The sequence below is a fragment of the Mercurialis annua genome, linkage group LG6 (genome assembly GCF_937616625.2).
Source record: "Mercurialis annua linkage group LG6, ddMerAnnu1.2, whole genome shotgun sequence".
Classification (NCBI taxonomy): domain Eukaryota; kingdom Viridiplantae; phylum Streptophyta; class Magnoliopsida; order Malpighiales; family Euphorbiaceae; genus Mercurialis; species Mercurialis annua.
In genome coordinates, this window is record NC_065575.1 from 12,170,546 (window position 1) to 12,185,129 (window position 14,584).

A 14,584-nucleotide genomic window follows, 5' to 3' on the forward strand; every position below is an offset into this window, starting at 1 on the left:
TGTGACTCGGCTCCACTGTATTTATTGTAGGATTCGGTATCCATCATTAGCCCCCCCGCAAGTGAACTGAAGTGATTGGTATTCATGCCTTAGTAGATTTTAGCTCTTTAGGAGCTGAGTCTCTTTATGTTCTGGGCGAGTCGATTCATATTCAAGGCGAGTCGTTTCGTATATTGGTGGGTTGCATTTCTTCTCTGGTAAGATTCTTTATATTGCCACGTGTTGCTTATCAGCGAAGGATTGTCTCTGGATGAGGGACAAGTGTCTTTGTGCGCTATTTGTTGCTCCTCTATTTCAATTATAGGGTTTCGTCTTTTCAACTTCTTTGCCTTGGATTATATAAGTGTTCATTTTTCTTTTTCCTCCATTTTTGCTGTTCTTCTGCAACTACTCTCATTGCATCTCAGAGAATTCTCTTCAAACTTTGGTTGGATTTTCTTTCTGCCTTCAAGATTTCTCGTTTTCGAGTTGCTCCCTACCTTTCTTTTGATCTCGCATATTTGCTTGCAAGGTATTTACCTTTTAATTTAATTTCTTGTTTTGGGTTTCTGAGTTTCTTTTGCGGTTCTAATTCTTCTTGTTCTTCTTGTTCTTGTTTTTCCTGTTCTTCGTTTTTCCTTCTTTTTGATCTTTTAAAACCTGAATTTTATTATCATTCCTTGTTCCCCCCCCCCCCTTTTAAAATTTTTAAAATATCGGAAATGACTGAGGGGGCGAAGGGTTCTTGTGATGAGTTAGAGTATACCCGGAGCTCTTTGTCAAGAGAACAGATAATTGGTTATGCCGAGAAATTTGGTTTTCCTGGGTCATACATTATTTTGAGGCCTGGAAAATCATATCGGGCGAATCATAGTACCGATTCGCCTTCAAAGATAGTAATTTTTCATGAACAGTTGTTGGCGGGTCTTAGGTTTCCTCTTGAAGCCTTGATCGTAGAGATCTGTCGTAATTTAGGTATTCCTTCAGGTCAGCTTCATCCCAACGTGATTCACCTCCTTTGTTCTTTTATGGAGTCTTGTAGGGTCCGGATGCAGGAGCCTACACTTGCTCTCTTTAATTATTTTTATGTTTTCTCCCGCCGAAAGGGCGAGAAATTTATTTTTACTGGCGGTCGGCCGAACCGGTCTCTTTTTAGTCTTCCGTCTTCTCTGAAGGGCTGGACCCCTAAATTTTTCTTGGTTCAAAATTCTTCTTTTTCTTCTTTTTCGCGGAGTTTTACTTCTAGTAAGGTTTCGCTTACTGACGTTCCTGAGTTGACCGATGGGGAGAAGGATTTCGCCTTATCGTTCTTGTCGGATTGTCGCTTGGATAAGCCCAAGTACAGCGTTCTTTTAGAACAATATTTAAATTTTCGTGAAATACTTTTGGCGGGTCTTCCTTTAGAAGGTATTTTTCTAACTTTATTATTATGTTTCTGTTTTGTAGGATGTCGACTTCTCATTAACATTTGCTTGACAATTTTCATGTCGATATGACTGTAGATATGGGCGAGGTTACTAACGGCGCTCCTAACCCCATTTCTACTACCGAACCGAATCCATCACCTGATTCGGTGGATCTTGCGCCTGCTGCTGACAATCAGGTGCCCGTTGCGACTCCCGAGTCGTCTTTGCTTCCTTCAAAGGATTCGGATCCTTCTCTGAATGAGTTGCCCGCCGCTGGTAAGAAGCGTTCTGTTGAGGATCAAGCCGGAGCTTCTTCCAAGCACTCTAAGAAGAAGAAATCTTTTGGGGTTTTTGTTGATGAGGCGCCTCGGTTTGCGGCTTCGGCGGATGCACATGATCCGCCTCGACTTTCCAACGTTGCTATTCTTCATGCTTGTATGGAGAATATTATGATCAAGGAGGACATAGAGTCCATTGATCGCGACCATGGCGATGGCCTGGCTGAGTTCGCCTGCCTTGGCGGTTTTTCGGTATGTTTTTCTTCTTTTATTCCATATCCCGGTTTGCTGCTTTATGTTCATTATTTTGTTGCTTTATTTTCATTATTTTTGTTGCTTTATTTTGTAGGTGGTTCAATCCATCGCTGTTTTGGAACGTCGCCGTAGAGATGCGGTAGATCAGTTGAAGAAACTTCAGAAAGACTCCGAATCTTGGCTGTCCGAAAAGCAGAAGATGGAGGAGGAAGCTGGCGAAGCGACAGGTCTGATCCAACAGCTCAGCTCTTCCGTATCTGCCAAGAGTCGGGAGATTTCCGCCTTAGAGGCTCGGGTTCAGACTTTGTCTGATGAGATCGAGTCTCTAAAGTCTTTCTCAGATGCTCTCATAAAGGAGAGGGATGATCTAAAGAAAGAAGAGGGGCGTCTCCGCCGGCGTCTGGGTGACTCTGGGAGCTTTTATTCCCAAGTCATGACTCAGTACCGGTGTCACGACCCGATTTCCACCTCGAAACTCGAGCCGAGACCGGCGCTAGGGAATGGGAATGGTTGTTCCGAAACCCGTAGCAAGCCTAAAACCTCTATAAATTTTTCGCCTCTTAAATATAAATATATATCGTACATCGCGTACGACCCGTTTTCAGAAAACACCGTTAAAACATTTTTCCGTTTAACGTGGAAAACACATTCTGAAAATATTCATATAGGCGATATCGCGCTTTCAGAAATGCTGGTTGAATAACCCTAGTTATTCTGACCCACGCGCATTTCTGAAAACCGGTGCGGTGGTACAGGGACTTAGCTCACGTGCCTTGCCTCGCAGGCAGCCCTGTTTCAAACCGCGCACCCGAACAATATGTTTAATAAAATATATCGAACACTTTCCTTTTCAAAGCGTTGTATCAAACATATTTAAAAACATGCACAGCAGGCACACAAACGTAAGGCCAGCTAAAACTACACACAGTGTCTTTGCAGACCAAAGACACGAAGCTTGGCCACCCGTAGGGGACACCATAAAACACCATATGCCTATTGAGTAGCTACTTATTAGAGCTAGACAAAGTCAGGTTCCTATCAGAGTATATAGACAGAGGAACCATGACGTGGCTACAGGCATATCGAACCTATATACACTATTGCAGCATCTAAGAGTTTAAAGTGTTATTTACATAACAACAGAATAAGCTTCCTTGATGGAAAAGGATGGAAGCTCGACCAGACCCGGTAGCTAGGTACCTGAAAATGATAAACAACAACGGGGTCAGAAATATAAATATTTCTGAGTGAGTAGATAGGTTTACAGTTAAATATCAAAATCGCGTATTGACAAAATGTCGATATATAAAAATATTACCAGTCCTCGATCCAAATGAAACCCTAATCCTGATTACGTTATAGTGCTATCATATATATAATGCATATGCACAACTCTTGTTTAATACAGGATGAGCTGTATACATATGTATCACAGCCATCTTGACTCTGTATAGGGTTGCTGGGCCTGAACTTAAATCACTGCCACCTCAGGACTACCCATTAGGTTTAAGCCGCTTTATAAGCATCTGGCTTAAAACCTATTCTCAATATGTATGCTTATAATATTTACCTCTCATCTAGTTCATTAACACCGGTGATCACACAGTCCTATTGTTGCCCAATAGATAGCTCGTTTCAGTGGATCTTCCTTGGCTAAGTTTCATACTTAGTGCGATTTATGGATTTAAAAACAATTGAATACAAATATTCAAAAGTAAACAAATGAACTCACAAACACCGCTAGGTCTGGAACTTAATCCTGTGGTTGTGGTCAGACTGCTGGCTAGCTGGTCGGACTAAACACACAAAGCAAACAGGATAAAACACATCAATATATGTTTCCTATAAAATTTCTAGGTCCTTAAACCCAGATCTAGGTCAAACATATAATCATATAAACACGTAACACTTATGGTCTGTTTTCTTTTAAAACCATATTATAAATTCTCGTTTTGAGAAAACGTTCTAACTTCTCTCTAGAAGTTATTTTAGGTATCACAATACCTAAAGAAAACCATTTATAGTATAGACCTAATTGTCAAAACAATTCTCGGTCATATACTAAGCATTTAGCAAAACCGATTGCTAAATCTTCAAAACCGTTTAAACGTTGACTTTAACTCTTTTAAAGTCCATTATAAACGTTTAACTTTACTTTTAAAATATCATTTTAAAAGTATATAAGTTTAGGTTATAAAACCTTTTCACTTTCTTCTAACGCAAGTTATCGTTTTTAAATAACTAACTTTAATTAAAAACATTTATTAAAAATGTTTTAGGTTCGGTTGGAAAACACCTCGGGTTATTAGGCGAAAGCACGTCGGAATCGCCCCCGGAAAGTCTCCCGAAAACCGAAGAAAATTCAACCCCAGACCGCTCGTTGGGGCAGCTGTGCGTTCGCACAGCTTAGTGTGCGTTCGCACAGCACAGTGTGCGTTCGCACACTGTGCTCGCACAGCACAGTGTGCGTTCGCACACTGTGCATACGCACAGTGGGCTGTACTTCCGCACAGCCCCAGAATTAAAATTCCGGGACTTCCCGTCCTGCCTAAACGTCCAAAAACGCAATTATAACGTTCACAATCACGTATACACAATTCAAAATCAATACGGACGTTTAAAACGATAATTCGATACGGTAACCGTTTATAAACGAGTTTATATTCGAAATAAATCGATATAAACGTTTAATACGGATATACTACCTCGATTACTTGAGTAATCGTTGAAGAAATGGAGTTAGAATCGAGAAACGGATCGAACGGCCGAAACCCTAGGTTTCCGTCGCACTGAGAAGCCTAAGCAGCTCTCTTTTATTTCTTCAGATGAAGAAATGAAATGTTGGCCTTCATTTGGCTAACATTTGGTTATATATATAAGATTGGCTAAAGTACGTTTTAGTACTAGCTCAATCATGCACTTTAAACCAACTTCTAAACTAGTCGTTCGTAGCCAAAACGAAAACGACTTCCAAATTTCGTGAAAATTTTACCAAAAATCTAATAAAATATAGAAAGAATAAAAATATTATTTTTATTCCCATCCGACTTATATTTTATTCTTAATAAATCATTTTCGATTTATTAAGTCCGCATTGACTGCGCTTGATAAAATTTCTGCTTCCAAATTTTATCAAATTTTCACGATAACCTTTTTAAAATATTTCGCGAATATTAGCACCAAAAATATTCGCTAGGGACTTATGAATTATTCTGCACCCAATTCATAAATCCATATTCTCTCCGTTAACTATATAACTAATCAAATTTAAATTCTAAAAATTTAAATTTGCAATCCTATAGCCATATTAAAAATTTAGGGACACTTGTAAATCAAATTTATCTTTAAATTTAATTTACCTACTCCCGTCTAATAAAATATTAGACACATGGCTATATTTTATTCCTTAAATTTCCGGGTTATTACAACCGGTTGGCGATCGGGGCGAAGCTGCGGGAGCAGAATCCTGGCATCGATCTTTCTGGTGTCAATCAACTGGATCCTGCCTCTTTGGCGAAGGAAGTGAAGGCGAAGCTTGATAAGCAGAAACAATACGCTTTGAAAAAAGCTTAGTTTTCATTTTCTGTATTTTGATTTTTGTATCGGATCTAGGCGGATCCTTTGTAATTTTTCTTGTTAATATAATGATCTTTTTGACCATTGATTTTTCCTTTATTCATTTATAGAGTTAATCTAAACTCGTTCTTTATTTTCAGAAGTTAATTTAAACTTCTGTCGATGTGTGGTTTATTTGTAGGTCCGATTGGATCCTTAATTTTTATTTCGACTCCGACAAGTCTAGATTATTTTTAACTAAGATTCAAACGATTCTTGTTAAATTGTATATATTGGTTTAGGACTCGAGCGAGCCTTTAAAATTTACTTCTCAACGCTGAATCGCCTTTTTATTTCAAAAATGGAAATAAGTACATGCCACGAACTAATCTATTGGTAATACTTTCTCAGATGCTCTACATTCCAATATCTGGGTACCATGGATCCAGTTATTGTTTTTAGTTTATACGCGCCCTTGCCAGTAGCTTCTTCTACGATGTAGGGGCCTTCCCAGTTTGCTTGCATTTCTTTACTTCTGCGTTCCCTCTGCCAATTTCTGCGTTCCGTAGGACTAGATCGCCTTTTTGGAATTCTCTCGAATTTATTCTTTTGTTATGATATCTTGCGGCTTGTTTCTTATACGCAGCGGCTCGGACCACTGCTTCATCTCTTCTTTCTTCTAGTAGGTCTAGACATAGTCTTGTTCTAGCCTCATTGGTTTCTTCTTCCAGATAGTTCACCCTGATGCTGGGTATGCCAATTTCTACTAGGATTACCGCTTCGGTGCCATAGGCGAGTCTGAAAGGTGTCTCGCCCGTTCCTTTCCTAGGAGTTGTCTTGTATGCCCACAGAACGCTGTAGAGTTCTTCAGCCCAGTTTTCCTTGTATTGAGAAAGCCTCTTTTTTATTCCTTGTGCTATGGTTTGATTGGTGACTTCCGTCATTCCATTTGTTTGAGGGTGCGCCACCGAAGTAAATTTCAAGTTGATCATCAGCCCTTTGCAGAATTCCTTGAATCGCTTGCAGTCGAATTATTTGCCGTTGTCCGCTATTACGGTGTGAGGTATGCCAAATCGGCATATCACTTCATTTTTAAAGAATTCTTCTACTCGGGCTGCATTGATTGTCGCGACTGGCGCCACCTCAACCCATTTTATAAAATGTTCGATTGTGACGATTAGGAATTTCAATTGATGTTTTCCAGTCTCGAATGGTCCGACTATATCGATCCCCCATGTGGCAAAAGGCCAAGGGCTCTCCATTGATCCTTGAGGTACTGCTGGTTTGTGTCTGACATTGTCATGTCTTTGGCATTTATCACATTTCTTCACTAACGTTTTTGCATCTTCTTTGATGGTTGGCCAGTAGTATCCTTGAAGTATTGTTTTTCTTGCTATGGTGATTGCTCATTCATGTGCTCCGCATATTCCTTCGTGGATTTCTTTTAGGATGGAGCCTCCTGTTTGGGGCGAGACGCATCTTGACCACGGATGAGTTAAGGAGGATTGGTAGAGAACTCCGTTGTGATATGAGTAGTTGGCAGATTTTCTGATGATTCGAATGGCTTCGGTTTTGTCTGTTGGCAGTTCGTCATGGTCTAAATATTTGATTAGTGGGGTCATCCAGGAATCGGCTTCTTCGATTGCCATGACTTCTATTTCTCTGGTGCTTGGCGATTCGAGAGTTTCTTTCAATTGCATTTTAGTGAATAGGTCTCCGAGTTCTGATGCAGATTTGGCGATGGCGTCGGCCTCGGTGTTTTTCTCCCTTGAAATTTGAATGATTTCCCACTGTCCTCCTTGCGTTTCCAGCTGTCGGAGTTGCGTCATGACTTTTTCCAGATATTCGATCATTCCTGTTTCTTTGGCTTGATATTCTCCCTTGACCTGATTTACTACCAGCTGGGAGTCGTTATAGATCTTCAGGATTTCCGTTTTTATTTCTAATGCTAGATCGAGGCCTGCGATCAGGGCTTCGTACTCAGCTACGTTGTTGCTGGCGGTGAACTGAATGTTTACTCCATACTCGATTTTGACTTTTCCGGGTCCTCTGAGGATGGCTCCTGCTCCGGCTCCTTTTTCATTTGATGCTCCATCTACGTGGAGTTCCCATATTAAATCTGGTTTTGGCTGACTGGTCTCGCTCGGAGTTATTTCTGCTACGAAGTTCGCCAAGGCTTGCGCTTTGAGAGTTAGGCGAGGTTCGTATCTTATGTCATGCTCGCTGAGCTGGATGGACCAATGGACCAATCTCCCGGATGTCTCTGGTCTTTGGATCGCCTTTCGCAATGGTTGATTCGTTCTTACTACCACGTTGTGGCTTTGGAAATAGTATTTCAGTTTTCTAGCCGTGGTTAACACAGCCAGTGCCATTTTTTCGATCTCGGGGTATCTCGTTTCTGCGCCTTTCAGGACTCGGCTGATGTAGTAGATTAGCTTCATTTCACCGTCTTCTTCCCTTACTAGCACTGTTCCGATAGTTTCTTTCGTGGTGCTGATGTATAAGTACAACGTTTCCCCTTTCAGCGGTCTGCTGAGCAATGGAGGGGTGACAAGGAACTTTTTTATTTCTTCAAAAGCTTTTTCACAGTCTTTGTTCCATTCAAATTTTTGCGTTCCTTTGAGGCCTTTGAAGAAAGGCAAGCATCTTTTTGCTGAGCAGGACATAAATCTACCGAGTGTTGTGATTCGTCCGTTGAGTTTTTGAACTTCGTTTATGTTTCTTGGAGCTTTCATGTCCATAATCGCTTTGATCTTCTTGGGGTTCGCCTCTATTCCTCTTTGGGATATCATGAATCCCAGGAATTTTCCGCCTTGTACGTCGAACGTGCATTTGTCTGGGTTCAGCTTCATTCCGAATTTGTTTAGTATATTGAAAGTCTCTTCAAGATCTTTTGCATGGGTTTCTTCGTTCTCGCTCTTGATGATTAAATCGTCTACATACACCTGGACTCGCTTCCCTACTTCGTCTTTGAACATGAAGTTCATAAGCCTTTGGTAAGTTGCTCCTGCGTTTTTCAACCCGAAGGGCATCGCCGTATAGCAGTGGGTTCCTCCCACAGTGATGAATGATGTTTTTTCCTGGTCTTGTTCCTTCATTTGGATTTGGTGATAGCCTTGAGCCGCATCTGCTAAGCTATACATCGCGTGTCCAGCAGTAGAGTCCACGAGTTGATCAATATCGGGCAGTGGGTAGCTATCTTTAGGACACGCCTTGTTCAGATCGGTGTAATCTACACACATTCTGTTTTTCCCGTTAGCTTTCTTCACGATAACTACATTAGCTACCCATTTGAGGTAGTGGACTTCTCGGATGAATCCCGCTTTCTCCAATTTTTCTACTTCTTCTGCGATTATCTTCTGTTTTTCTTCAGAAAACTTCCTTTTCTTTTGTTTGACGGGATTCGCCGATTCTGCTACATTCAGATCATGCGTAATGACTTGGGGGTCTATTCCGACAATCTCTGACGCCTTGGCGGCGAAGGTTTCGATGTTGTTTTTTAGTATTGCCGTGATATCTTCTTCGATTTTAGGGTCCATGTTCGCCCCGAGGTTCACTCTTTTTTCCTTGCCGAGTTGTAGTTTCTTTGTTTCGCCCTCGGGTGCTGTTTCTTTTTCTTCAATGTCATGGTTAAGGATTTCTTCGATCGCCATTGCTTCGCATGATTCTTCTATTGACCGATCGTAGCATTTCTTTGCCTCGGCTCGGTTCCCTTGTATCGTGATAATTCCTTGCTTTGTTGGTATCTTCATAGTTAGTGCTTTTACACTAGTCACGGCTGCTGAATCGTGGAGGAAAGGTCTTCCCAATATCGCGTTGTACGGCAAGTCGATTTCTACGACACTAAATCGTGTAGGTAATTCCTCGCTTTTCCTCGTCCTTCCTAGCTTGACATCAAGTGTGATTGTTCTGTTTGGTTTAATTGGTGAGCCTCCAAATCCTACCACTGGTGTGGCATTTCTTTTCAATTCTGTTAGCTCTCTTCCTAGGCTTCCGTAAGCCTTTCTTGTTATTAAGTTTATTGCGCTTCCTTCATCGATCAGGATTCTTTCGACGTTCCAGTGTTCGATGACCATGGCTACCACTAGAGCTTCGTTATGCTCTTCAGCTATTCTCCCGAAATCTTCCCCGTCGAAGGTTACCGGCGGAGGAATTGAGAGTTCTACTGCTTTCCGTTTTCTTTGTGATGTTTGGTTCTTCAGGTTCACTCTTTCAGAAGTCATCTTCTTCAATGAAATTTGTTTTTGAGTTCAGAAAAGCTCCTTCAAATTGAAGTTTAGTTAAGCTTTTCCCACAGACGGCGCCAATTGATGGAGTCTGCCTTCTGAACCGGTGAGTAAGACCTGCAAAACAGGGTAAAAGCTAATTGGACGGTGGTTGTCCGATTAACTCTCCGATGCTAAAGTCAGTATAGAGCTTTGAGCAGCGTTTAGAGTATGTGAATGTAATTGTGATTCTACCTCGTGCTCCTTTTATAGTAGCCGAATATACCTTGTAGAGTCGTAATAGGTAAGTGAATCCTACTTTGTAGGGATCTGGCTACGTTGTAGGGATTCACCCTGATTTGTCGAGATCTACCTTATTCTGATGAGTCCTATTTAGGAACGTCTTCCTGAATAGTCTCATCTTCCTAAGGTAGAACTTATCCTTCCATATTCGGAGTTTGTGTCCAAATAGGAAGGTTCTTCTGGGTTCGGCGATCTGCCCGAATCCAGGATTAACGCGCTTTAGGCGGATCCTATGGGATTCAGTCTTAATCGGCATATTACCGAATCTCAAGGGATTCGGTGTTTCCTTCATATATTCAGATCTTCGTGGGGAGTCCGGTATCACCCGAGAGCGGATTTCCTATGACTCGGCTCCACTGTATTTATTGTAGGATTCGGTATCCATCATGTATTTTGTTTTGAGAAGTTTGATGAATTCTAAAAAAAAAATAGTTTTGATTGGGTTTGTCTTTTTTGCTTCGGTTTTCCCTCTCAAATTTATCGGCTTCTAACTTCTACTTCTATATTTGCTGGACTCTCTCCTCTTTTTTATCTTAATTTTGGAAATACTTATTACTCAATTGACAACTCTCAAATTTCCATATTATATTATTTAATGTTTTCAATTTTATTATAATCAAACATATAGGGTCAAATTAAATAATAATAATAATTTTTAGTAGTATAAATTAAGTGTAAAATCATTTGTTAATTAAATAATGTCGAAACTCAAATGTCTTGAAATATCAATATTTAACAGCCAAGACTAATTCCAACTAATATTTTTAAAATCACTCTATTCAGTCTATTTTTGTGTTTTTTTTGGTAAGAAACAACCATAAAGCTCTATTGATAAAAATAAAAAAAAAGAACAAACAAGACTTTCCTTTACAGGCCAAAGGAAAGCCAACACCAAGATCTCAAGCTCCCCTGTTACAATAGTCTCAGCAGGAGCACCAAACAACAAAAAAGACAAGTTAAACTTGAAAATTTCGAAAACCTTGCTACAAAAGCCTCAAGGCATAAGAAACTCAGGCCAGCCACCAAGAACACCTAGAAAGCAACAGAGGAGCCTGTTACAAAAGCCTCAGGCTGCTGCAATCAAAGGACAACAAAACTGATGCGGTTGCGGAGACAGATTTTGAGTTCATGAAGAAAATGGAGCGCAAAGTGGCGTAATGACATTTTTGTGATTTCAACAGTTTTTGATGCTTTTTAGTTTATTTCGTTTTATACCCAGTTTAGGGTTTTTATTTTGTCTTAGTATTTAAACAACCTTATGAGTTGTTGAACGACAGTTTTTGATGTTTTGAGACAATTTGATTATTTTCCCAAATATCAGTATTCAATTGAATCAACGACTTTTGATGCCTATTGCCTAATATTCTTTTATTGAATCAATAGGTTTTAGAAGTTAATTGCTGGTATTAATTTATAATCAACAACTTTTAAAGTTATCTTATTCTTTATTGTGACTTCCGCTACATCAGTTGGTATCAGAATCAGGTCGTTTCTGGATTGAATCATGCCGGCGAGGAGGAATCTACAACGGGTGGAAGAGGTTTACGATCGTGACCATATTCGTCAGGTCGAACAGCGACTCGATGAGATTGACCAGCGAATGGAGGAACGGATGGACAGGATGATGGAGCAGATGAAGGAACAGATGGGTGCGTTGTTGGCTAATCAAAACAGGGCTAACCAACCACCTAACAGGGGTCAGAATCTGCCACGTGATGGATTTCCTGCGTTTGAGGATGAGGAAGATGGGTATTTTGAGGAAGCTCCACAACGGCGGCCGATAGGGCGCGTTGATGATGATCGACGACGTTGGGAGAGCGGGATGCGGACAGAAATTCCAGAATTTCATGGAGGACTCAAATCTGAGAACTTCCTTGATTGGCTAGCCACGGTGGAGGAGATTTTGGAGTTCAAGGATGTACCGGTTGACAGGCGTGTAACCTTGGTGACAACAAGATTGCGTGATAGGGCAACGGCGTGGTGGCAACAGTTGAAATTAACACGGAGTCGATTGGGTAAACCCAAGATCGATATGTGGGAAAAGATAAAGAAACACTTGAAATCTGCGTTTCTGCCTTTTAATTTTCAGCGATTAATGTACCAAAAATTGCAAAATTTGAGGCAGGGAAGCAAATCTGTGGACGACTATACCACATAATTTTTCCAATTGATTGCTCGGAATGAGATGCAGGAGACGGAGGATCAGTTAGTGGCAAGATATATTGGTGGGTTGAGGGTCTCAATTCAAGACACAGTCAATCTGTTTAATCCTGTGTCGCTTTCAGCCGCTCATCAAAAGGCGCTGCAGATTGAGAAGCAGAGCAGACGCACAAGCTTCTGCGACAACAGGTGCCTCTGGCAGTGGCAGCATCGGCGTGGATAATAAGACAGCAGGTGGTGCAGTCGGTAGAGGTACGAATAATTTTAATCAGTTTCCTAGACCTGCTGGTAATAGTAGTATTCGCTGTTTTGGTTGTGGAGAGATGGGTCATAGGCAGGCTGACTGTCGAAAGACCGCTGCTAAGAAAACATTTTTTGCGGATACTGATGATTTTGACGATGAGGAATTCGACATGATTGGTGACCCAGTTTATGACAGTGGCGCGGGTCTCGAGGAGGAGGTGGTCTCTGGAGATACTGGGGTTGCGCTGGTTGTGCGACGGGCTTGTCGACAACCAAGGCAGCAGATGAAAATTGGTTGTGGAGCAACATTTTTCAGTCAACCTGCACTATTTTGGGGAAGGTTTGTCGTTTTGTGATTGATGCAGGCAGTTGTGAGAATATCATCTCAGCAGAGGCAGTCCAAAAATTGGGCATTCGGACAGAGAAACACCTCAAACCGTATAAACTGGCGTGGCTGAAAAACGGTGGCGAGGTTAGTGTAACGTTACGTGCTTTAGTGTTTTTTTTCTGTTGGTGCACGATATAGAGATTCTGTTTGGTGTGATGTGGTTGCCATGGATGCGTGTCATTTGTTGTTGGGGAGACCTTGGCAATTCGATCGAAAGGTCATACATGATGGGCGAAATAATACTTATAGTTTTGTGTTCGAAAGTGTTAAAATTGTGTTACAGCCCAGTCGTGGTGTAGAGACAGCAAAACCAGTAGAGAGTAGCACTAACTTGTTGTCCCTGGCAAAATTTGAGGAGGAGTTGCAGACTGCAGAAACTGTGTATGTGTTGATTGGGAAAGAAACAATCGACGAATCTGCGGTACCAGAAGAAGTCGCACCGCTTTTGGCTGAATTTGCAGATGTGTTTCCGGATGATTTACCGTCCGCTTTGCCGCCATTGCATGATATTCAACATCACATTGATCTGGAACCGGGGGCAGCCTTGCCTAACAGACCTCACTACAGGATGAGTCCTACGGAACATAAGGAATTGCGGCGGCAGGTAGAGGATTTGGTTGCTAAGGGACATGTGCGTGAGAGTATGAGCCCATGTGCAGTACCAGCCCTTCTAACACCTAAGAAGGATGGGACTTTTCGAATGTGTGTGGACAGTCGAGCAATTAATAAAATCACAGTCAGGTACCGTTTTCCTATCCCACGACTGGATGATTCACTTGATCAGATCAGTGGGGCGACGGTGTTTACCAAGCTGGATTTGAAGAGCGGATACCATCAGATTCGCATCAGAGTTGGGGACGAGTGGAAAATGGCTTTCAAAACCCGTGAGGGGCTGTATGAGTGGTTGGTGATGCCGTTTGGGTTATCAAACGCACCGAGTACGTTTATGCGTGTGATGAACCAAGCTTTGAGACCTTTTATCGGTAAATTTGTTGTTGTGTATTTTGATGATATTTTGATATACAGTGCTAATCCCGAGGTGCATCTTCAGCACTTGCGAGAGGTTTTATGTGTGCTTCGTAGGGACTGCAGGTGGATGATTCGAAAATTGAGGTGGTGAAACACTGGCCTCAACCGAGTACCATCACTGAAGTTCGGAGTTTTCATGGATTGGCATCTTTCTATAGGCGGTTCATACCTCATTTCAGCAGTATTATGGCTCCTGTAACCGACTGTATGAAAGGTGTAAAGTTTGAGTGGACAGCGGAGGCCGAGGCAGCATTTCAGCAGATTAAGCTGCGGTTGACGACTGCTCATATTCTAGTGCTGCCAGATTTTTCACAACCATTTGAGCTGCATAGTGACGCTTCGAAGTTGGGGATTGGGGCTGTTCTGAGTCAAAACAGTCGACCAGTGGCATATTTCAGTGAGAAACTGAATGGAGCAAAGCTAAACTACAGTACATATGATGTGGAATTTTACGCAGTGGTGCAAGCGATCAAGCATTGGCGGCATTACTTGTACCACAAGGAGTTTGTTCTGTACACTGACCATGAGGCGTTAAAGCATTTGCATCGCCAGGATAAAATGTCACCACGTCATGCTACTTGGGTGGCTTATCTACAACGATTTACTTTTGTGGTCAAGCATAAGGCGGGGGTTACAAACCGGGTGGCGGATGCATTGAGTCGTCCCAGTAACTTCTGGGTTTCTTTACGTGTTGAGGTACACGGTTTAGACTCGTTTACTGATTGCTTGAGATTGATCCTTATTTTTCTGTGGTTATGAGGAAAGTGCAAGCAGGAGAGCAGA

At 41.6% G+C, this 14,584-nt stretch overlaps 1 protein-coding gene across 1 annotated transcript; it reads right to left on the minus strand.

Annotated features, from left to right (window-relative positions):
* Positions 1-5,964: 5,964 nt before the first annotated feature.
* LOC126687590 (uncharacterized) lies at positions 5,965-6,417 on the minus strand. Its single transcript, XM_050382148.1, has one exon. The coding sequence runs from the start codon at positions 6,415-6,417 to the stop codon at positions 5,965-5,967; it is 453 nt and encodes a 150-aa protein (XP_050238105.1).
* Between the last annotated feature and the right edge of the window lie 8,167 nt (positions 6,418-14,584).